We start from the raw sequence: 25489 nt of genomic DNA on the forward strand, positions 1-25489 counted from the left end.
TAAACAACTTTGTTGAAGTAGCTTTCGATAATAATCTTATCGGAGAGCAAATCTGGTGTGAAAAATCACCAAGCAAATATTGAGATAATGTGTTAATGAGAGAAAAATTGTATGCAGATTTAAGCAATCAATGAAACCATTAAAATAGGGGAGATATCGAGATGTAGAAGATCGAAACGTGAAATGCTGACTATATTACATACGACTAGTTTTCACAGTAGGTAATAGACGATTAATAATAATACACAGCGTAACAAAAATGACATTTTTGCGTGTCTCAAGGATCAAATTATGTGTCTCTAGTAAATTTGGGGTTGCTGAATCTGGTGCCATTCTCAGAAATGTTCCAGCACGTCACAATTTTTAGCTACAGGTCGCCAAAGTTGTATAAAACACTGGTTTTATTAATGTTTACATGAAATTTAAAGTACAATTTATCATACTTTTTTGTAATCTAATCCACCAAACATGCAAAATACAACTTGAACTTTCATTTCCGACATAATTTGATTGAAATTGCGCGATTAAATTTCGATTAAACCGATTTTTTCAACATGCTTGCAGTCTCCATACAAAATTCTTCGTTTCTGCTATATGGCAAAATACAACAATTCTCTAAACCATCAAAAAATAACTTTTCCGTATCGAAAGTAATACAAACTTTGATAATAAGTATTGTTATACACATAAAGTTTGAATTCTGTGGCAAATTAAGCCAATATATTACCTTACAAGCTGGCAAACTTGCATGCAAGTTGGCTGAAACAGTCATTTTTTGCATTTTCAACAGTCAATATCTCAAAAACTAGACGTGCTATGATATTTCTGAAAATGGCAATGGATTCAGCAACCCTTAATTAGGCGGATAGCGGTATTTTGGTGCTGGAGACAAAAACGTGTTCCGCAGTGTAATCGGAACAGTGCAGCTATAATAAGTTGTTTACATTAGATATATGACGGATTGGATCCGATTTGCATAAATAGTGGTGGCGATCACACTTCTAAACTAGTACAGTTCGACACTAAGCTCCCCAGCTCTATCTTTTTGAAATGAGTTCAAGTCCATTTCACATCGAAGCAGTTGACATTGTATCTGGTCTATATCACACCATGGACTAGCATCAGACGTTCGATACCTTTCGGACATGACTAATAGTGTAATTGCGGCCGTAAGTGTGAGCCAATTTGTAGCATGACACGTATATAATATGCTAAGAATAACCAGTTCTGAAGAAGTGGAGCGTGAAACTGTGATGGGTTTCTTGAGCCCTGCAATCAATTCATCTTACGTGACATCTCACGCTCTCAATCGACCAGAACTATATAGAAATGCATGCAAATTTCCCAAACACTGACTCAGTACCAGTACTACTAAGCGCAATCAAATAATCAATGTCGGCATTTATTTCTGTTAATTATCGGATATATTCGAGCCATGACACAGCCGTAGAATCAATCCACAGAGCAAGCGAGCGTCGATTGTGTCTATTTGCCTTTTTGTACGACGTGAATGTAGAAGGCAGGATTAGCCACTTTGTCCATGGTTTTAAAATCACCGTACATCTCGTATGCCGAGTGACCCTTGAAAATCGTCCTCAGGATATCCTCGAACACGGCCAGCTTGTGGGGATAGTAGGAGAGACGGAATTCACTGGTATCTCCCCTGCCGGTGCTAATGACGTAATCCATCGTCACCAGAGTGGGCTTACTGGCGACGTACAGAACCGACGTTTTGATGTCTGCCGTGTGGCTGCTCTGTAATATGGAGACGAACGAAAGGTTAGAGAGTTCAGCGATGGCGTTAATCTGCGCAGTTTATCGAGTTGAACTTACGTTGTAGTAGATGCTCTTAGCCGGCGCCGCCCCCGTATCCATGATGTTGTCGTAGTTCCTGTGATCGATCAATAGCAGACCGCCGGGTTTAACGCACTTCTCAAAGTTGCTGATAGCTTGAATGTGCTCGCGCTGATCTCCATAATTATCCAGCAGATGGGCAAACGAGTTTCCGAGGCACATCACAGCGTCAAACCCATCGCCAATCAGGTGCTCGATGTCATCGTAAAGCGTAAGCCAATTGGCTTCCTCAATGACTGCAAGTAAGAGGTGATACGTGCGTTTCAATTAGAGGGGGCTGAAACACGTGTCGGCAGCTAATGTGTGTAATGAAAACTGATTCATATGATGAGGGTTAATTTAGGGTTTCTTGGAAAAAGTTTGACGTTCATGTGAACTTGATGGAATGTATCGTTGAGAATCTGAATGGAACTCATCCTGGATTATTTCTAGTCAATAATGTATAGTGTTTAAAGCGGAAGCTGGATTGGCTGACTTGTTTTTAACCTGTCTTTTCATCAAAAGCATTACAATGACAAAATTAGAAATCATAAAAATTTAACTCCTTATTAGAAGCTTCATTATAATGCACAAAGGATGAAGTTGCTTGCTTCGTGTTGCCATTTTCGCATTCGTATATCGTGTGGCAGGTACGATTATACTCTATACCCAGGGAAGTCAAGGAAATTTCCATTACGAAAAGATCTTGGTCCGACCGGGAATCGAACCCAGACACCTTTAGCATGGCTTTGCTTTGTAGCCGCGGACTCTAACCACTCGGCTAAGGAAGGCCCCAAGTTGGAGTTATCATGCAGTTTGAAAAAAACTGTGTTCCATACTGAGTGTGTAGAATCTGAAACTTCTAAAGAAATTCAAGGAGAAATTGTAAAGGGTCTAACAGGATTATATGAAGAAATCCTCTCAAACTTCCTGGAAGAACCTGTGGAAAAAATCATGAAGAAATACCAGAACCCCTGAGAAACTCTCGTGATTCACGAGTCGTGGACATTTCTGGAAAGTCGTGGGATGAACCTGAGAGGTGAAGCTTTTTGTTGCATTTCAAGAGAATATTTTGGATTAATCACTGGAGAAAGACATAGAAGAATCTTTATATTTTTTTTCTGATAGTCCCTGAATAAATTCATTGAAATATTTTAGAGTATTGATTTGGAGGTATCGGTGGAGTGATTATTGAATGAATCTCCGGAGAAATTGTAGGAATGATCACTGGAATGATGTTTAAAAAACAAATCTCCATATTCATTACTATTGCATTTAATTCGTATGGTCAATTTTATATGGAGTAGAAAAGCGTTATTTGTCTAATTTTAACGAAAAATCACTAAATTGATTGATTAAATCTCTAGAGGAATTCCTCGAAAAATCATTTTAAAGCATTCTGAAAAGATTACAAGAAAAAAACATTTTTCGACAAGAAATGTCAAAAAGTCTGAAAAAACCAATATTATGAATATTTCAAGAAATCCGCACAGAAATCCTTAGACCCAATATTGGAGGCAAGATTTTAAAACAAAAAAAAACTTTGTACAATTTGTGGAGGAATAATTGTAGGGATTCTTGAAGGAATCCCTAGATCAATTCTAGAATGATTTAATAGAGATATTGTATTAAAATTCCCAAAGGTAATTGAGGTATTTCTGGAAAAGTTATTAAACTGGTTCTATTAGAAATCCTTGGAAAATTCTCACATATGCTTTGAACAAAACATTTAAGAATAACCCTTGAGGATTTTATTTGAAGCTTTTGGGTAAACCCCTGCGGGATTTTCTAAAGCGATCTATGGACAAACTTCCAGAGATCATTGGATTGTTTTTCAAATGGATCGCTTCACTAGAACTCTTGAAGAAATCTTCGATGAAATTCCTCAAGAAATCCCTTTGGGAATCCGTTAAGTCACATGGGAATTCCTAGTAGAATTTCATGCAAAACACACTGCATAGAGAATTTCATGAAAAAGCTCGAAAAATGAATTATATAATTCCTTAACGATTCTTGCGGGAAACCCTGGATGTGTTCATGAAGATATCTTTGTAGGTATTCCAGGATGGATCCTTGACAAAATCATTGAAAGAATCCCAGAAAAATCAGAAACTTGCTATGCAGTTTTTCAAGTGCACACTTTTAAATTGGGACACACTTGTACAATTGAAAGTCAAGTTACTCAAGATTTTGAAAGTATGCAAAGGTTGTACTAATTTTAAAACTGGACAAAAAAATTCGCAAATGCTTCTAGCTATTGTTCAATCAGCTTGCTTTCCCTCATCAGCAAACTGTTTGAGAAGGTCATTTTGAACAGAAGAATGGTCCACATCAACGAATATTAATTTCTTTTTTTTTCATTTCAAACAAATTTAAACGGCTGGCCTTGGTGGATGCTGTACTAATATGGACTTGCTGTTGTAATTCTAGAAAGAATGCTCTGCAGAGTTACATAGAATATCCAATATTGAAACATTGGAACCAATGTCCAATAAAAAATAAATAATTTTTATCAAAAATTGTTGCAATCTCCTATTGCCACGATAAACGCTTTATATATTTAGATCTCGTTAGGTTTAATTTATTGAAAAACGATTTCTTCTTTTATAAGCAGATGGATTCAATTTACGTATTAGAGTTCTGAATTTCAACGGCAAATTAAATGTAATGTGTTGTTAACAAAATGTGAATGATACAATATAGCTTAAATTTTGTTTTATCAAATATGAATGATAGTTTTGTACAACACAGGACACCGAGATATAAGAAATGAATGTAATGTTGGAAACGAATTAAACAAAATCTTGCTTGATAGTTGATTAAATGGCTCCCAATACAATCTCAATCTTAACGGCTGTCATGAATAATATACGCATAAAAATGTTCTACAAATTATTCTATAAACGATAGGATCAATTACTGCGGCATGCTTATGATAACAAGCTAAAGTGACAGATTTATTGAAGAGGGTATATAATCGAGTGAGTTGTCGGAGCAGCATTCACATCAAATAACTAATGTCTAGTTTCCCACAGTAAGCGTGACTCCACGTGCTTTTGATCATGCTTATTAAAACGATGACATGCAACTACTACCGATACTTACTCCACTTGTCGAACGTGACTTCCTTGCGGCGGTTCCAGCGTTCCTTCAGTGCGTACTTAAGCATCTTGTCGGAGGCGTCGATGGACACCACCTCGAAGCCCTCCTCCAGCAGCATGATCGAGTCCACGCCGGTTCCACAGGCCACGTCCAGAATGCGCTTGCAGCCATTGTCCCGCAGTTTTTCCACCAAAAAGTTACGGTAGTTCTCCGTGCGGGACTTTTTGTCCCCGATGAAGATTTCCCAGACCTTGGCCGCCTTTCCGTCGGCATACTGATCGCGAACACCTTCGGCCGAAATGCCATCCGAGCGCGATTGGAATACGGTGTCTGCTTGAGGCATTTTGCTGCTGAGGTTGAGGTTATTGGTGGCGGAGGGCGGTGGATGCTGTGCGGGCTATAATATGAAACTGTAAGAACGTGTTTGGAGAGATAAGAGAGGTTGAGAGTGTGGCTCACAGCCCAGCGAACGGTAGATTGGCTGCTATGGGGAGGGTCAAGTGCGAGTTGGAAACAAGCTTTGTGCGAGATTAAAGCGCTAAGTCGTGTATGTTGCTTTAACTAATACGGTGGGTAGTTATTTTTCAGAGACTCGCGTCTGCAGCAGACTGATCAAGAATGTTATGATAAAAAAAAGTTATCAATTTAGAATTGATGGCTTACATTTTTATTACTGGGGTTGAAATTCCTATTAGCTAAACTGTAGAATGAAGGTTATTGATTTCATTTCGTTTGTCTCTGGAAACATCAGCATCTTATGACATCTATTTAATCACTTCTCGTTTCGTTTAACAAACATTTTCTTACGAACATGAAGCTGCTCAACTTCTAAACTGGATTGACTTTTTTCATTCTTGAAGTAGTCTAGTGTATATGGTTTGCGGCCGTGGTGGAACCGTCAATGGCGGTCAAGTTGAAGGGAGTTTGCGATTACGAGGAAAATCATAAAGGTCTTGACAATGCTAGGTATGTGGACCTGCTACGTTTATCAGCTTCATATGGCTGAAATTTGTTTTGCATATTTTTCAACCGGTGACCGCTTGAAGGTTTCTGGAAAATATTTATATTCACATAACTATTGGAGATGTTTTCTGTCAAGTTTTGTGTTCAACGACCATTCAAGGATACACGAAAACACCTCTTGAGTATAAACATTGGCGTAGCAAGGATTTTTCCTCGAGGAGGCCACGATTTTCACAAATGTCCACATATTATCGATATAAACTTTGAAGGCATGCCTTATATGGTTCAAGATCTTGGCCTATAATATTCATAAGGAATAAGTTTGACACCTTACTGATGTCAACTATTTGTAAAACCAAGCCGCGAAATGTGTTAAGAGGTCTTAGCGAATGCCGTTTCCTACTTTTACTTCTTCAAGCCTATCTTATGGTTAAGATCTTATAGATAACCTAAAGTAATAATTGGATTAATGAACTCATCTCTTTGAAAATTCAAGGAGAAAAAAAACTCAAAAATGGCTAGCGGCCCTCGGGAAAAACGTCTCCGAGAAATGTAGGAAGTAATCATTATGAAATTATTAAACATCACATATCTAGTTAATATAGAGATGTATCTAAAAAGCTGCATTGCCATTGATTTATCATTGTTTTCAATTAGAAATAATCTTCCCCTTATTTTGTTGTTCGGATAATTTACGAATACCCTGTAGATTTGTATTAATTTTATTTAATTGAGGGTTTGTCTCATATCATTGCATATTTCAAGTTTAATTAAGGAAAATATTGATTATTTGTCTAATCCAGTGAAAAATCCTACAATAATGCCTCCAATGAACTCAAGAGGAATATCCCTCGTGAATTCTTCAGGAACTTTTAAGGTATTCAACCATGGGCTTTTATGAAATTCCGCTGAGTATTACAACGGAGATTTCTTCATGTATTATTTCCGTATTTATAGTGCTTTTTCCAAGACCTCCTTTACCAGTTTTCACTGAGTTCCCCTGGGATTTCCACGGAAAATCATTCCCGGGAATAGCTTTATTGTTCAACAGATTACCCAGAAGCTTCTTTAGCCTTTCTGATCTCTCCAGAAAAATCTCTATAAAATTGCTTTAGAAATTATATTAAACATGTCTTCAGGAAGGTCCTCTAGGTACTTACTACATATAAAAACAATTTTTAGTTTAAAATTTCATTTAGTTCTTCATTAATAATGTATTTTCTTCCTACTCGTGATTTCTTCAAGAAAGAGTTCAAGAAATTCTAGGAGTATCGCCAAAATTGTGTTCAAGATCATCAAATAAAGAATTATTTCCAGTAATTATTCAGAGAGGTTATCATCAGTATTTTCCCTCTATCCCTTTGGGGTTCTTCCTAAAGTTTCTAATCTGATTCCATCAACAAGTCTTTCTCTCAAAAATTCATCAAGGATTGCTTGAAAAATTCGCAGCAAAAATTATATTGAACAGGAGAATGTTCTTCAGAGAATCTGAGAAGTTTTCCGTAAATCAATCTGCAAAAACTCTTCCGCGTAAACAATCAAAAACTTACCGAGTATTTTGTTCATGAATATCTTCGAAGAATTATGTTATTGTTTCCTTCTGACATATTGGGCGGTATGAATAAAATGTAGTAAAGTTGAGAGTGCTACATTATCGGTAGTAAACGCTATATGTGGAACACGAATGGAACATGATTGTGTCATTTCTCTTTCTACACCTTTCGAACATACTACAAACAACGCGTTGCTATCAATAAAGGTAGCATTAGCTTCAGAGGTTGCTACTCATGCTTAGAAATTGTTGAAATGAATGGAATAATTAAAATTTGATTAAATACCATGGGAAATCGATGTCAGCTTTGATATTTAGAAAGATATTTTGAGATTTCCGTAGGAATTTTGATATTTTGACAATTATTTTGAGATTCCGGTAAGGAATTTGAAGTTTATTCGAGAGATTTGGTATTCTGTCTGGCGTTACGTCCAAACTGGGACAGCACCTAATTATCAGCTTAGTGTTCTTATGAGTACTTACACAGTTATTAACTGAGAGCTTTCTATGTCAATTGACCATTTTGCATGTGAATATAATTATGTTGTTTCTTAGGAATTCGCGGATGGCGGATGGATTCCAGCTATTTATAAAGTAATTCTTAATTTTATGTGAGAATTCTGTCATCCCAGATTCTCTGATTTCCTTTGGAATTCTAGAATCTCTATGGTAACTATGGCTTTCCGATAGGCATTCTTGATGCGTAATAACATCCGGTAGAAATCATGAACAACACGTATTTTAAATTATTATTTTCTCGGGCCCCGAGCGTCGCAGCTAATATATGAATAGTGGGATGTGTTCATAAAAATCGTAAGAATACAGCGCCACACTAAAAAACTGATTTCAAAGCGCGACGAGTTGAGGCACGTCGCGAGTCACACTGGCGCGATCTGGTTTAGTGGTGGTGCCACAATATAACAATTCTGGGATTCTGGAAGCCATCCCGGGATTCTTTTGGGAATATTGTAAATCTGACGTTTGATCTGGCTATTAATCATTTGAAATCATTCGGGTATCTTTAAGACGGTATTTCTGTAAGAGTCTCTGAGATTTCAGTGGGATTCCATCGAATTATGGTCCGAATCTTAGAAATTCTTGTAAACTTTAGATCCCTTTGATTTCCAGTTCCGTTGGGATTCCAGAGGAAATCTTTAATTATATGAATTATTTGAATGTCTGAAAGTAATAATGTTGAAAAAATCATTAATTCAACCACTATTGTGAGAATTTATTTTTATTTCTAGGAACTCCAGGTATACTACCAGGAAATTTACCAAAATAACGAGAATACCACAGAAATACTAAAAATCCTATAACCATAATCGGAGTCCAACATGCTGTTTTTTGAAACAAAAAAATCACAGAGGAAGCTCAAAATTCTACTGCTGTTTCATCAAAGTCTCAGTACTGGAATCTTGAAAATGCTAGGAACTTTATAAATTCATAATTGCTGTAATCTCAAGATTCCTTCATAGGATACAGATTTCTAGCTGAAATTCCAAAATTCTCAGAAAAATCTTTGTTGTTAAATCATTTTAAAATTCACATGCACATGAAGGGAATGGTAATCGCCAATTTACACTTTAAATCGTGTAAAATTACATAACCTACATAAGTTTGTGTTCGTGATCGATTACGCGATGTATAGCGAGAATAAGTTATATTCATATTTTCACATGATTTGTTGTATGAAAAACTTACAAATTTGTCATCCCCATTATACAGTCGCCTCTCCACATCTCGATATCGAAGGGACCATCGAGATAGGGAGATATCGAGACAAAGAAGAAATATTTGATGAATACTAGATTGAAAAACACTTCGTTGCCAAGAAAGTAATACACAAACAGACGTCATTTTGCGCTCCTAATTTGTTTTGAATCCCAAAACTTTGGTCTAGTATTCTTCGATATTGGTCATACGGAGAGAAAATTGAGAACGAAAAATCAACAGAAACACATCGAAATATGGAGGTATCGAGATAAGGAGGATATCGAGATATGGAGAGTGAAAATGTATGCAGACTGAAGGGACTTATGAAATCATCGACATAGGGAGAGATATCGAGATGTAGAACATCGAGATGTGGAGAGTCGACTGTATGCACGATTTTTTGATTTTACGCTGCACACTGAATAGATTTTTTTTAGCGTGCTGCATTCGGAATAGACTTTTCTTAACGTGCAGCATCAGTCAATACTCATATTCGAAAGTAGTAGGGTGCCGGTACCAATGGTTGTAATGTACTAGTAGATTGGACTATGGAATATAACGTACATTTTTTGATAAAAATGACATGCGCTATTTTTGGTGGATAGATCGCCTTGTTTAGTCGATTTGCCAAATTTCAGCTTTTTATTTTATCAACAAGTTATATACATAAATAAGTTTACGCAAAAAATTTGCTCCCTTGCACCAATAGTGGATCAAGTGACGGAAGCAGTTTTTTAAATAGATGTATATATATGAAGAAATATCCCAGATGATCTTTATGCTTCATTCGAAAGATTATAGTTGCTGTTCAGAGGGAAAAATACTAAACTTATGTAAAAATCAACTATTTTGTTGAAAGTTCCTTGTATCATTCCAGAACGTCTAATACTGGAGCACTAGCGCAACTACTGGAACACGTGTACCAATAGTGGCTCAAGCGATTTTATGCTCAAAAACGAATAATACATGTTCGAAAGGTTTTTTATTCATACCAAAAGTGTAGTAAACTTTGTGGATTTTGTTTTTGAGTAGATGCTACATTTTGTAAAGTTGTGGCGATTGTTTAGGAGATTTTTCAATGTTTTTTTTCAACAGATTTACTAAAAGATCTTACAATTCATTCTTGATCATTTCTAAAACTTTTTTTTTAAAGACACCTACACGTTAATGCTTCCAGTGGACGATTTGCCCTTTGAAGGAAGCACCACACTAGACATCGGATTAGCATGCAACGCCCAGTGGCACAGTCGAAATACATTCCTGACGAAAAGTTTTACGGACTGAAGCGGGAATCGAACCCACACTCCTTGACTCGATGCGGCTAAATGCTTGGTAACACTAATTGCACGGCCACGAAGCCCACATGCAACTTTTTGACTATAAGCTTAAATGGTATTTGCAGGATTTACTACAAAAGTTCTAGTTATTTTGATTTGTTCCTTTATGATGCGCTAGAAAAGATGAAGGTTTTTGCATGTTAGATGTTTTGCATGAATTCCGAAGTTCCATGATACTATGGTGAACAAATTGATGTATAAACAATTTTTTTCTTACTTTAAGAAATTTCAAACAAAAAACTTTTGGGTGGTTTTTTTTAATTACTGTGGTAGAACTGTAAAAGTTCAACGTGAAGATATTGGTGGTAGCACTGCCAAAGAGAGTGTGAGATTTTAGTAAATTTAAATCTTGGAGGAAATTTTTGCATTACATTGAACATTTGTTGAAGAATTCCTTATAGACTTTCAAATAACAGGAATCATACGTATAAGAATGCCAACATTTTTTAAAAATCATAGAATTTATCTTATTTTACTAACTTTAGTTTATTCGTTGAAATTTTGCTTTTTGAAGAATGAAAAAAATTTTGTACGAAGTTAGTCAAGAAAGTTTTCTGGACAGGAAGTAGAAACAAAAAAATGTTTAGGTAGGTAGTAACAACAGATGGACAGCGAACGATAAATGATTATTTATGATTATGAATTAATTTAGAATTAATACAGGTTATTTGAAATCTCTCAAATCAATAAAAAACAAACTTCTCAAGAATTTGTACATAAATTCTGCAAGAAATGTTTTATGGAAGATCCTCACAAATTTGCTTATCGCACACTACAACAAACTGATTCTAGAGTAACCTTTTGAGTGACAGCTGGACGATTGATCTTTCGGTTGTCGCGCGATTCACCGAACTTAGAACCACCACGCTGATGCTGTTTACGACAATTGAGATTTTTCCACTACTGTTGTACAGAATAAAAGAACGTAGCTACTGAAGAGCTTTTTGTTAAGTTTTTGTTAAGTCATGTAAATTGATTCAGAATATTGTTCTCCACTGTTCCTACACCAATGAGTATATATAGAGTTATATTTTACCGTGACTTGATTTCAAGAATTACTTAGAATACATGTCATCAATCAACATCGTAACCACAACCACAAACAAGTGACTTCTCAGAACATTACGAACAAGGATAAAATCCATACATTACTGAAATCCTAGGATCCACACTGGAATCGCAGAGTTCACCATGAACACCAAGGACCAATGTTCAGATCCCAGGCTCCGCTCTGAAATCGCAAGATCCACACTGGATTTCCAAGGTCCACACTGAAGTTCTAGGTAGCACAATGAATTTCCAGAATCCACATTAGAATCCCAGTATCTACATTGCAATCGCAGGATCCACACTTGAAATCCAGGATCCATTTTGAATTCATGGATCCACATTGGAATCCCAAAATCCACACTGGATTCTCAGGACCCATATAACTACACTACAGTCTTTAAACTCATACTGGAAGCCCAAAATCGACATTGGTTTCCTCGGATTCATATAGAAATTCTAAGTTCGACACTGGAAACTCATAATCCAAACTGGAATTCCTTGATTCACACCAAAATCTTAGGATCCACATTGACATACCAAAATCTACACAGGAATTCCAGTTTCCACACTAGACTCCCAGCATCCACACTGGGATCCCAACATCGACACTGTAATCCCAGGATCTATTCAAAAATCTCAGGATTCACGCTAGAACACCAGGATTTATACTAAAAGACGAGGATCCATACTAGAATCCCAGAATCCATACTGTAACACCTAGATCCACACTGGAACCCAAAGATCCTCACTGGATTTCCAGGATCCATACTGAAATCCTAGGACCCACACTTGAATATCAGTATCTAAATTGGAATATAAAGATCTACACTGGAATCACCACATTTACACTGGAATTTGAGTCCATATTGAAGTCCCTGAATGCACACTGGAATACCAGGATTCACACTGGAAAACGAGGATCGACACAAGTATCCCAGAATCCACACTGGAATACTCAGGGTCTACACTGGTCTAAACTGGAAACCAAAAATACCTGCTAAAATCCATTGAACTTCGATTCACATAACAATCGCAGGATATCTACACTGGAATTTAAGGATCCACACTGGAAATCCAGAATCCACATTGATATCACAAGATCCATACTGTATTCCAATGATTCGCATTGTTCTCAAAGGATCATTACTGAAGTACCAGAATCCAGATTGGAATTTGAGATCAACAAATAATCCCACTGGAATACCAGGACTCACACTAGAATCCCAAGACCTTCACAAGGATTCCACGATTCACACTATCACCCTACGATCTACACAATAATTCCTGGATTCAGACTGGAATAAAGGGATCCACACTGAAATACCAGAGTCCACACTGGAGTTCTGGGATCCACACTAATATCCCTAGATGCACATTGAAGTCCTGCGATCAACACTACAATCCCAGGATATTCACTGAGATTCTATGATCCACATTATCCACACAATAATGGAATCCCAAGTTCTACACTTAAAGTCTGCTATCCACATTACAATTCCAAGATCCACAACGAAATTCTGCGATCTGCACTACAATTCCCATATGAACATGAAAACCTAAAGATCCACACTGGAATATCAGGATCCACTTTTAAATCCTACGATCCACACTACATTCCTAGGATCCACAATGAAATACCAGGATCCACATTGGAGACCAAGAGTCCACACTGAAATACCAGCATCTACACTAGAATCTCAGGTTCGTCACTGGAATCCCAGGATCCACACTGAAATCCCAGTATCTATTCGGAAATCTCAGAATCCACACTGAATTCCAGGGTACATTCTACAATCGTTCAGGAATCTCTGATATGGAAACCACGCTTATTGTAACATAAGACGAGCGTGGTGAAAGAGCTGCTGACAAAGCAGCTCCTAAATTGAAATATTTTATGCTTACAGCGCCATCTAGTGAAAGAAATCTGAATTAAAAAAAACTCATTAGATAACCTTTGAGTTCTTTTACAACTTCAATTTTGTCTTAAAAAAACTGTATTCATAAAAGTAACTGATCTCAGAATAGATCACTTGGCACTAAAGGGTTAAGAGTAATTACTGTGTCCATACCGCTGATGGCTGCATTAGTTCTATATCGAATCAGCCTAAGGTGGGGAACCTCACGAATTAGAATGATGATCTAATTAATGTAGAACGTCGAAATCACTACACACTATTATCTAATGTTTAACATATCGTTAGATCAATTTCTCTTTACTCATTACAATTCAAAATTGCATACTTAATTGATGATAATTATTCCATTGTTTTAGTAGGTTTGTGAAAAATATCTACTCATTAATATGACCGGTTCATACACGGTTAAAAATTGACACACGATTCAAACCACTCTTGTATTGATTTTAGTTTTTATTAAGGTTTAAGGACCAATTTCAGGTATCGAATCAGTTATGATGGCCATGATGAAATCGTTAAATGCTCCTGATTAATTCCCTATTAGAAGTGGTGAGTATGTATGTATCGCCTCAATTTGTAGATAGTGAAACGTGGAATCTTGATGAAAAAAATTGTAAGTTTTGATTAATAAAAATAACACAATTATTGATGAGGTTTGCGTTGCGCAAATCCTATCCACTCCAGTATTTTCTTCCAAGCGTGCACAGAGCAATCTATTTCAATAATCGAATCGCCACCATTATTTCCAGCATCGTGTGCAATCGCGTGCATTCCAACAATGATTGTCAATAATCTTCCCATGTCGGTGCTCATTACTTAACGCATGTGACTTCCTTGAGGCGGGCTCTCGTCAGATAAATCATGAATTTGTTTGGTATCGGCAGTAAGCTTATCTGATTTGGGAATCAGATTTGATTGCTTCTGTCAATTGTGTTTTTTGCACACACAATCGTCTAATTTTAATGGTGGGAAAACGCGATATTTTAAGTCTATATGATCAGTGTTTTCAGCTTTCATTGCAATGCGTGATTGTGAATAACTGTATTTTGGGCATCAATGAAGCTAGGAAATAGTAATTAAAATACATTTGATCACGGAAATTTCCACACCCCAATGGGCGGTTATTAGCTAGAAAAAATATACGATTACGTTTCAATTGGTGAGAGTTGACTTATTACAAAGCAGATGCGCATGTACGATGAAATAGATTACCTGCTTTGCTCTTGTTCATAGTTGATCAACAGAAGTTTTCTCATTTTATTTCGTATGGGGAAAGGCATCTTATTTAAATTTCTTGTAAATGAAAGCATTAATCGAAAAAAAAAAAATATTTGGTAGGTTTTGGTCATTATCATCACTTCAAAATATTTTTTCAAAAAAAGTTCCCAATTTCGGGAAATAGTTCGTTAGATACTTTTCGCCATACCAATATTTTTCGAGTTACCCGCCGTGGAACTCGCTCTGACGTGTTGTTGTTGTTGTTTTTTTTCCATTAATGCATTACGAGCCGTTTTTTTCAATTCGGTTTGGGTTTCTTGTGTTCAATGTAAAACTTTTTTTTCATTTTTTTTGGACCAATCCAATGACCCCGGAGGGATCGGTTCTGATTATTAATGTTTACTGAGCAGAAAATCACACCGTTAATTTCAAATGTAAACTGTAAATAAAAGATATTTTTGCAATTCGGTTGCAAATCAATCAACTTTTCAGTGAGAAGTTGATGAACATAAAGGACTACTTTTCCTACCGAAACAAACAGTGCTGAAAAGTGCTACTTTTCAGTACTCTTTTCGGTGCTGAAAAGTAGCACTTTTCAGTACTCTTTTCGGTGCTGAAAAGTAGCACTTTTCAGTACTGTTTTTGTAGGCGTCAATCGAATAACCCAGTCTCTTCATGTCATTTGTGCTTATTCTGCGCGGCGTGTGAGTCGAGACGAGTCGTTCTCACCTCGGGTGACGTGAGGCGACTAATCAAATGGGAGCGAGTTGACACCTCATCGACTCGTCTCGCCTTATATGCCGCACAGAATAAGCACACTTGCATCTGATTCTAGGGTTTATTCTACGACTTGCGTATGTGAGAATTGTCGGTGTTGGCTAGCGAGGTGACAATTCTCGACTCGAATGAAGTGACTTTCCATTAGGTTTCCAGGACGAGTCACTTCACTCGAGTCTATATCCGTTGTGCGATCTGGTTCCTACGCAGGCTGGCGATTTGGGATCGGATCGTCCAGCATTTGTAGTCAGCTACTGTATGTGCTGTCTCACCTGTTCTTTCCTCCCATAGGGAACATAGAACTGCATGATACCAATGGGAGAGAGAAAAATGGTGACATTCTTGTGTACTACTGTATCACAGCCTACGTGATTGAAAAATGCTGAATGCGTAGATTCACGCATGGCTGTATGCCCATGTGGGTTCTCTTGAAATGTTTGTCTGTGCTTTTAGAGTGCATCCAGCTGAAACGGCATTTTTCGAAATAGCAAAAAATGTTGTATGCAACTCGTTGCAAAACACGATTTTTTTAGCACTCGTTGTATTTATCCAACTCGGCGAGCCTCGTTGGATAAATGTACAACTCGTGCTGAAAAAATCATCATTTTGCAACTTGTTGCATAAATAACTATTTCCTTTTTTGATTGCTGGCATTAAAATGATTAAATTATTAAAACTTTGTCACAAATTCTTTGTATCCATCGCTAGTTTTTCAGGCAATCGTGACCTCACACCTCTCCCAACCTCCACCTTCGTAGCACTTAGGGGTCATGTACAAATTACGTCACGCTCCAAGGGGAGAGGGGTCAAGCCAAGCGTGACAAAATTTACAAAATTTTCGGAGGACTCATACAAAAAGTGTGACAAAGGGGGGGGGGGGGTGGTCCAAAATGTAGAAATTCAGCGTGACGTAATTTGTGTACCATCCCTTATGAGGGTGTCGCTCAGTGGCTTCTCATTAAGTAAGTGCTACATCAACATTTCTTTCCCTTATCCCAAGTTACGGTAAAGATGGGCGTGGTCATGAATAGCAATATTCATGGTTTTGGTACCATTGTTCACGATTGGGCCAAGGTATCCTCCACAGCCTAGTACCTGAAAGAAGTCTGAATGAAGTTATCAAATGACACATGAATGTTGTTAGTATCCAATCTACGAAGTATACCGTAACTACGCTAACTATTATTTTTCCCGTTGCCTTCTTGCGAATTTTCGTTCACAGACACTAGCACATGTGCGTAGCGAATCAAGCCATATATGTAACCCAAGCTGGTCAAATAAAGATTTTGATAACAACATCATATTGTAATTTTCAAATTTCTTTAGGAATATTGGTATGATTTTTTCAGAGAATTATCCTCATTACCTAACATTGTAAAGTCCTTTTTTGTAATATTGACTAAAAGCAAAATCGCGCAAAGTTATCGCAAATATTCAGTATTTATGATGAAAAAATGGAGCTGCCGGTAAACGGCTCAAAGAACCGAAAAGCTACTAAGGATCACTACAAAAGAACATATGTAATCGAAGTTTGCAAAATAAGTTAAGTTGGAGTCTGTTTCATACCAATTAGACAGGTACAGGGCTGATAAGTATCACGACCGACTTGCGACATTTAAGCTGAACCAAACTCAATTCATCAAAAATTTTGAACTTTTATCTGTTTGCTAGGCGGATACGAGTCAAGGAGACGATATGATTTTTGGCGTATCGGACGCCTCAATCTACCTCCTTCTTATTAAAATTTTTGTTACATGTTCATATATTGCTGTAAACCGCATGAATATTCTACGAAAAAAAATGCTATTATCATTTATCAGGGATTGTAATACCTTTATTCAGGTATTTTTGTTGTTAAAAAAATGTCATATCATGAACTAATAATTGATGCGAAGCTTCACCTGTACAAAGATTGCAGAATTGACTAAATTCAGTTCCTCAATTTATGTTCGACAAAACAAGCCTCGATCTTGAGTTGCCCGAAGCAAGATCTTCTATAGCAGCCTGTCTATCTGAAAAGTAGTAGATGACTTTGCCCATTACGTGTTGTTGAAGTAATGATTGCACTCCACACATAATAGCAAATATTTCCCCTTGGAAAGCGGTGCAGAGTCTACCAAATGAGTAAACCTGATTCAGCCTTAGCTCACGAGAATATACACCAGCACCAGCTCTACCTTCAAGAAGGGAGCCATCAGTGTAAAATACTATAGTATTTAATATACTTCTTAACAAATAGCCGGACGTCCACTCTTCCCGTGAAGGGGATTTTGTAATAAATGTACTGTAATGAAATTGACAAGCAATTGTGAGATCACATGGAGCAAGGACAATTTTCTCCCAATTCACAAAAAGTGGAAACAACAGTGTGTGTAGATCTACGATTCACCGATTTTTCGTCAGTAGATCCAGTACCCATAAACGGTAGGAGCTAGAAAGAGTTTCTTGTAAGATATATGTGTAGTGGCGCAACGTCGAAAAGAGCTTCGAGCGCTGCCGTGTCATCTGTAGAGAACACAACATACATCGCCATCAAGCATATCCTTTGGAGATGGCGTAATCTTGATTTGATTGTTCTCACTTCACTTTTTTGTCATAACATGTTGTGTTAATCCATTTGATATACTTGGGATTTGAGGCCCAAATCTATAAGATCGAAAACCGCACTTATTGAGTTGCCTCAATAGCGTGTCTGTTACGAGATTCCACAAAAGTGGTGCAAAGAATACCCCTTGGGAGCATCCGCAAACACTAAATTTTCAAATCGTAGCTTGAAGCAATGTCGAGAAGAGACGCCGATTTTTGAGCAATCGATTAATCCAATTGATAATCATGGTATGTAGCCCATGGTTTCCTGCAGCTTCCAATATGGCATCGAAAGACACGTTATCAAAGGCACCCTCAATAGCCAAACACCCAAGCAGAATTGCGTCTGAGCGAATGCTTTCTTGATACCGTATACAACTTTGTTTAAAAGAGTCACAGTGGACTTTCCAGATATATAAGCATGTCAATTCTCACGAAGAGGCATGTTTGCCAAATAAATATCACGGATATGATGATCGATGCGTTCCGGACATTTCAGAAGAAAAGAGGTTAGACTGGTTGGTCTAAAACTCTTCGCTTCTTCATAGGATGCACGTACACCTTTCGGGAAAAACTTCACAGTCATATCACGTCAGGATCTAGGGATATACCCGGTAGCAAAACTGCTTACAAGTAGCTTTTTCAAAACATGTGTGATAAACTCAAATCCCTTTTGGAGCAGAACAGGATAAATCCCATCCGCTCCTAGAGATTTGGAACAAGCAAAACCATTAAGTGCCCATTGAATCGATTCAGTAGTTACGATACTGCGAGCCGAGGCCACGGACTGGTAACTACATGAAAAGACATTTGGTTCATCCGTAGATGCTATGTCCACACATCCAAAGAAGTGTGTATTGAATAAACTTTCTAAAACTTCTTCATCAGTAGAAGTAAAGTCACCATTAGGTAAGCGTATTTTGTTCACTTTGGAAATCCTTAGATTTTGCAAAGATTTTGTTCAACCGACTGACTTCACTCAAACTGGAAACATTTGTACAAAGGTTTTTCCAACCGGTTCGTCCTCAGAACAAAGAGACTTCTTGTAAGCATTGCGAGCCGACTTGAACGACTCTGATCTAGTTGAACGGTGTCTGTTCCAACTCTTTCTGCATTGTTTCCTGGGTCTAGTCGGATCGGAATTTCACCAAGGGTTACCTCGCAGACCATAGAGGATATTGTAGTATCAACGGCATCATTCAAATCATGGATTTTTAATGGATCAAGAGTGTCCATGAAATTTGGTTGCAACTAACTTAATTTAGAGTTACTAGTTAGTTGATCGACGATTCTTGAAACGCAAAGTCTGCGAAGTTACTTTCGAATGTTCAAAGAAGATGCAGCGATGATCAGATAATGATTCCTCATCTGATACATGCCAATTTGTCAATTCGTGAATGATTATATTCGAGCAGAGCGTTATGTTTAATAGTTCTCCTCTAGTAGATACCATGAAGGGTGAGCGATTGTCTTTATTAAGAAATCCGAGATCTGTACTACTAAATTATAGTCTGATGGAATACTTTAGTAGTACAGAGTCTCTCAAATTGATATCTGAGCTACCCTTTTTTTTTTTTTTTTTTTTGTTTTTTTACAAGGGGGAAATCTGCAAACAGATCCCCTGAGAAGATAACTCAGGGAATGCGGGGATGACGCACCAACGACGACCCGCTAAAACCAGCCTATGCACTGTGCATGAGCAATTCATTTAGAATTGCTCAAGTGGTGAACAGTGCATCGACATGACCCTTGGACTCAGACCCTCATCTCATATAGCACAACACGTGTAGCAGAAGTAGCCTAGGCAAACTGCTTCTCCTAGCCGACTTAAACAATGTTACAAGGGACCAGCCTCGGCAGGGCTAATCCTCTGCAGCCAACTCTTGGTCGGCGCGCCATAGACGCTGCAATTCTAACATAATGTGAGTGACAGCCGTAGTTACTGCATTCCAGCACTCGGCATCCGCACACATTCTCTCTATAATATTGTCGGGGGACGTGTCCCCTCCGCATGTAGTGAGCATGCGACCTCTCACAACAATGAAACGGGGGCAATCGAACACGACATGCTCCGCTGTTTCCTCTACACCAGCACAATTGGGGCACGCAGGAGATTCTGAGTGCCCGAACCTATGCAGGTACTGTCTATAGCAACCATGTCCTGACAGAAACTGCGTCAGGTGGAAGTTCACTTCCCCATGGCTTCTACCATACCAATCTGAGCTACCCTAGATGATGTGATGAGCATTTGCATCACTGCTCAAAGCGGAAGGCCTTTTGCTACACAGTATACGTCAACTCGTTTGAACTCATCCATCGGGAATGATTCATCATGTGGTAAATAAACCGAACAATAGACGTAATTCCTATTGAGGTCACCAACAGAAACAGTAATCGTGACAGCACATACATCTCTGGTTGTTAACTCAGAAATGAGTGTAGCAACGATTGCTTCATTAACAAGCACGCATGCACGAGGCATGACAAACGAGTTCGCCATTTCATGTTTACTGGAAGCAGCAAAAACTGGGTCCACAAAGTTACTAGATAGAAGTTTCCCTTACGAAAGTAAGGTTCTTGCACAAGCGCCACTTGGGCTGCACCATTTTGCATGAGTCTGCAAAGATTGATTGTTGCTGCTTTTTATGCTGGAGTTTGATCTGAGCTTTCCTAACTATAGCCACTACCCAAACTAGGCAGGATTAGGCTTAATTAAGCACAAAATACACTGTGTAAAAGCATAATGCGAGGTGATAATTTAAACTAAATAACAACATATTCATATTCCCAGCCATATTTAGCCTCGAACTTGAGACTGAAAAAAGACAGCCGTTTATCTCCGAGAAACACAAGGTCACATGCGCCATTGCTCCAGGTAGCACAGGAAGGGCACAATACTGTGGAGAGCGATCTGGTACTCCACAGGCACCATTATCGGTTAGGTTCTATTTAAACCCCCCTTACTATTCATTCATGAATTAGGGGTCACGTGTGAGGTGGACTTTTACTACCGGAACAGGCAGTCCGTAGTGTTCATTATTAGCCAATAGGGTAACGACTGTTTTTTTTTTTGATCTTAATCGCTAACAGTTGGCGCCAAAGGAAAAAAGTACAGACAACAACCCTTCGAACATTCAATTTATCTGTGCTGGCCGCCTAGCGGCGACACTGATGTGTGTATTCCTTTCACTGATCGCGCTACGCTGGATTCTCAAATTTTTCAAATTTCAAACACAAGCGCATGGAAGAATGGTAGTCGGTGAACTGTCAAAACGTATGGGAAATAATGAAAAACGTAAATTACTTGCAATTAGGAAACTGGATCGAAAAAGTAGTGATTAGAAATCAAGCGTAATATGAATACATAACTTTTTGTGTTTAGTTCATTTTCCATTGTGCTTTCTTTGCTTCAGGATTTCGTTTTTACTACCACTGAAAAAGAGTCATCTATTGCCTTTTCAGTTTTGAAAATCGCCCTATTGAAACAATCGCAACCGACACAACGCGACTATCTAAGCTGATCGGGAAAAAAAGGTTAATATTGGTGAATAAGTTTCAATATCCAATGCCTGTCAGCAGATGGTGTAGTATCAGACTTCCATCAGAAGCTTGACGAGTGGATTAGCGAAATGAACTAAAACATCAACCTCAGTGATCTGAAGTTAGTCTACGGAGCGGTGGAAACAGTAGCGCGAGAAGTGAAAGGTACTATTCAACGAAGGCCAAGGAACTGTTGGTTTGATGAGGACTGCCAGAGAATGACGGACGAGAAGAACATGTCTAGAAGCTTGATATTGATGATAATAAATCTTCGAGCTGTTTAGTAGAATACCTATAATGAGATGAAAACTCCGAATTTAGTACTATACCATTTAATTCCACTAGAGTTTGCATCCTTTGACAGATACGCGTATTTCGACCTCAACTGTAAGGCCGTCTTCAGTGTCGTGTACTAGACTCGAAGATCTATTGCAGAAAAACAGGAGCATGAAGAGGCAGTATGTGCTCATATACAAGAATCTATGAAAGAGAACGACATGCGTCGGTTCTACAAATATGTCAATGGTGACGGATAAAACAATGGTTGCCGCCAGTTATTTTTGAACGGATGGCAATGCCAGGCTGCTCTGAAGGACGAGCTCCCAGTTGAACTTCTCAAACACGGAAGTGAGCAGCTGCACGTACTCCTTAACCTATAATATTAAAGATAGGTGAGGAAGAACAAATGCCTATTAGTTGGTTGGAGATAACAAAACTTAATTCGGCGTAAAATATCATGACTGGAATTTTATTCATCAGATTGAGACCGCGAGGACCTTAGATGGACTGAAGCGAATTGACGCTTGTTCTAACTTGCTGTTTAAAATAGCGCTCGAAGGTGCTATCAGGAGAGCCGGAGTGCAGAGATGCGGTACAATTATCACACGTTCTCATATGCTCTTTGGCTTTGCGGACGATATCGACATAATCGGGATTGACCGTTGGGTAGTGGAAGAGGCATTCGTGCCTTTTAAGAGTGAGGATCGGACTTACGATCAACACCACAGAGATGAAGTACATGATAGCTGGTGGTCAACGTAGGTCCGTACGTGTTATTGGTAGCGAAATGATGCTAGGTGGTGAATAGTTTGAAGTGGTGGAATAATTCATGTGTCTTGGAACACAAGTGTCGTGCGATAATGATGTTACCCGCGAGGTGAAAAGAAGTATTCGGGCTTTCTACGGGCTCCGTTACCAGCTGAAATGCCGTAGCCTGCAAACGAAAGCAAAACTCGCATAATACAAGACACTGATCCTAATGGCCATAAATCGTGATCATTGAAGGAAGGCGACCGGAGAGCCTTTGGATTTATTGGACGTGAAGTGTTGCGAACAATACTTGGTGGTAAATTAAAAAAACGTCATCTGGCGGCATCGTATGAATCACGATTTGTGTATGAAGAGATGGATATTTATTGTCAAGCGTATAAAACACGGCAGGATGCGTTGGGCTGGTCGCGTTGCTTTCATGCTGGAGAAACGACAAGAAAAAATAATATTTAACAGAGAACCAGGACAAGGCCACCGACTTCGCAGCAGTTGAGGATTTAAGGGCACTTAACGTTCAGGGCGACTCGAAGCAATTGCCCTAAGATCGACCCAGTAGAGAAGACTCATCCATTCGGCGTATATTCATCGTAGCGAATTGTAGACCATCAAGACAGTAAGTAACTAAACTTGTTATTGATTTGGTTCAAATGGAAGTTCTATTTACCGAACATAACTAAAATTCACTTCTGTAATAACAGGATATTGACTAATTTGATCTTTTGAATGGTATTCGAAAAACTTAGTTTGGCATGTCATGTTATGGCTCAAGAATCCATCATTCAACCATTGAAAATAAAAAAAACAATGTTTTCGCTCAAATTTAAAGCAAACCTTATGAAAATCTTTCATTGCATTGCAGAGAGCAAATGCAATGCAATGATAGGGTAAGTGTTCCCTTAGTTGTGGGTGTTCCTATAGTTGCGGTAGTGCCGTTTTCGCAGATTTTATTACATTAACCACAGAACCGACACTGCCAGTCGACATATTGGCTTGTTGATACACTGAATAGTTGAAAAAAGTGCTCGAATTGCTTTAAAACTGATGAAATATTACTAAAATTGCTAAAACTTTACTTGCTTGTACCAATAGTTGCGGTAAAGTGTTCCTATAGTGGAGGATCCTATAAGAAAACAACGGATACCGCAATTATAGGAACAAAAATTAAAAATATACCGCAACTAAAGGAACAGTGTACCAATAGTGGAGGTATTATTTTTCACTGACATGCCGTGGATTACTGCAATTAAATCACTTTTCTCATTAAGTCAACGGTTGTTACTTCCTGTTACAAGATTAACGTGTACATTATTGGCGCATCTTGAATTTGAGTGTTTCAATGAAGTTCAATCGTGCTTAGTACCTCCACTATTGGTACAACTACCCTACATTTCTAGAAACATTGCTTTAATTTTGGGCAAAAAAACTGATTTTTATGATTTGTAAAACAATGATGGTTATTTTCCTCTTATTATGGATGCAAACTTCTTTTAGTATAGTCAGTTATTAAAACTTTGAAGGTGAAGATGCATTGGAGCCACACCTTAAATATTCAAGAGTAAAAATCTGGAGAACCCGGCATTCGTTTGAGTTGAAAACTTAATCGATTGGTCATACGTCATATGGTGGACAATTGATCAAATTTTCAGCTGCCTGGTTCTCTATCTCTATTCTTGAAATTCAAGATATGCCTTACTTCCGACTTGAAGGAACCATTGGTTAAAAATAATATGCAGTAAACTCTTCGGGTTTCCCACAATAGTCATTTGTTTTCCACTTCTTTGAATATACTGCTAATACAAAATTAAAATTTGTTAATCTTTTCATGGCAAATTTTTCAGGCACTTTTTTTTCTTCTTCACAATAATTATTTGGGACACAATTTCTATAATGAATTACAATCATTTTGAAAAACTATTTTGGCAACAGCAGCTTTTCCTAGCAATGAACTTTTTCACACAATTCCTTTTTGATCTCGCTTAAACACCTGAGAGCCCATTTAGTCCTACAAGCGCAACTTACCTAACTTTGGAAATTCTTCCTGTCCTGAGGGAGAAACTACCGATCCTGCGGAGAGGCGATCGTCAACTGCTATGCCTAAAGCTTCCAAAATATTTCGACAAATTTCGCACACGCGTCAATTTCGGCTGGCCCGTTTAATCGCGCTTGATTCCCGTCTAATGCCTTTGGCTTATTGTCGTTTGCGGGGACCGAATTGTGCCGTTTTGTACTATCAGTTCTACCGTAGCAGGATGCTGGATTGTACCGAGCGTCCCGTTGAAGTAGTGTCCTGTTTTCTTACTCCAACAGCTGGTAAATAAGCTGAGTCCATGGTATCGCACCATCACGATGATAAAGCTGTTTTGTTTTTTTCGCAGTGATGATTAATGAACGGATTCCTCAACGAAGATGGGGCTCACTTTCCATCGAATCATTGTCCTTATCAGTTATTTTCATTTGGCGGTAGGGTTGTGCAATATTGTAGAAGGGTTGAGCTGGAGAAGAATTTGTCTGGGCAGGATTTTGAGAAGATAACTGAAGGGATGTACAAACCGGGAAAGGAAATAAATCTAGTAATGTGATATTGGAAAGATCGAGATATTTTTTTTTATTTCTTCCTTAATAGAGCGCAGCCCTATTTTGAGAGGATCATATCGCGCCATAGCAAACGACTTGTTTGCGTTGCGAGAAACCGGAGGTTTCCTGATTTTCAACCGATTTTTGAATAACATAACATACTCTCATTGCAGACAATGATAGCGCTTTTTCACAATAGATTAAATCAAACACCTGCTTTCAAGTTTATTTTCATTGGATTTTCTTTTATTGCATCATAAGTTTACTCTAGTCAA

General features: G+C 38.1%; 1 protein-coding gene across 2 annotated transcripts; it reads right to left on the bottom strand.

Annotated features, from left to right (window-relative positions):
• Positions 1-1372: 1372 nt before the first annotated feature.
• Positions 1373-24842, bottom strand: LOC5576784 (glycine N-methyltransferase). 2 transcript variants are annotated; one of them, XM_021851564.1, is made up of 4 exons: positions 24660-24842; positions 4939-5332; positions 1834-2090; positions 1373-1755 (listed from the first exon to the last, which is right to left on the bottom strand). In XM_021851564.1, the coding sequence occupies exons 2-4, from the start codon at positions 5276-5278 to the stop codon at positions 1486-1488; spliced, it is 867 nt and encodes a 288-aa protein (XP_021707256.1). In that variant the 5' UTR covers positions 5279-5332; positions 24660-24842; the 3' UTR covers positions 1373-1485. The 2 variants fall into 2 exon arrangements, with proteins under 2 accessions (XP_021707256.1, XP_001662871.1); XM_001662821.2 differs by having other exon boundaries at positions 4939-5345.
• Between the last annotated feature and the right edge of the window lie 647 nt (positions 24843-25489).

The sequence above is a fragment of the Aedes aegypti genome, chromosome 3 (assembly GCF_002204515.2).
Source record: "Aedes aegypti strain LVP_AGWG chromosome 3, AaegL5.0 Primary Assembly, whole genome shotgun sequence".
Classification (NCBI taxonomy): domain Eukaryota; kingdom Metazoa; phylum Arthropoda; class Insecta; order Diptera; family Culicidae; genus Aedes; species Aedes aegypti.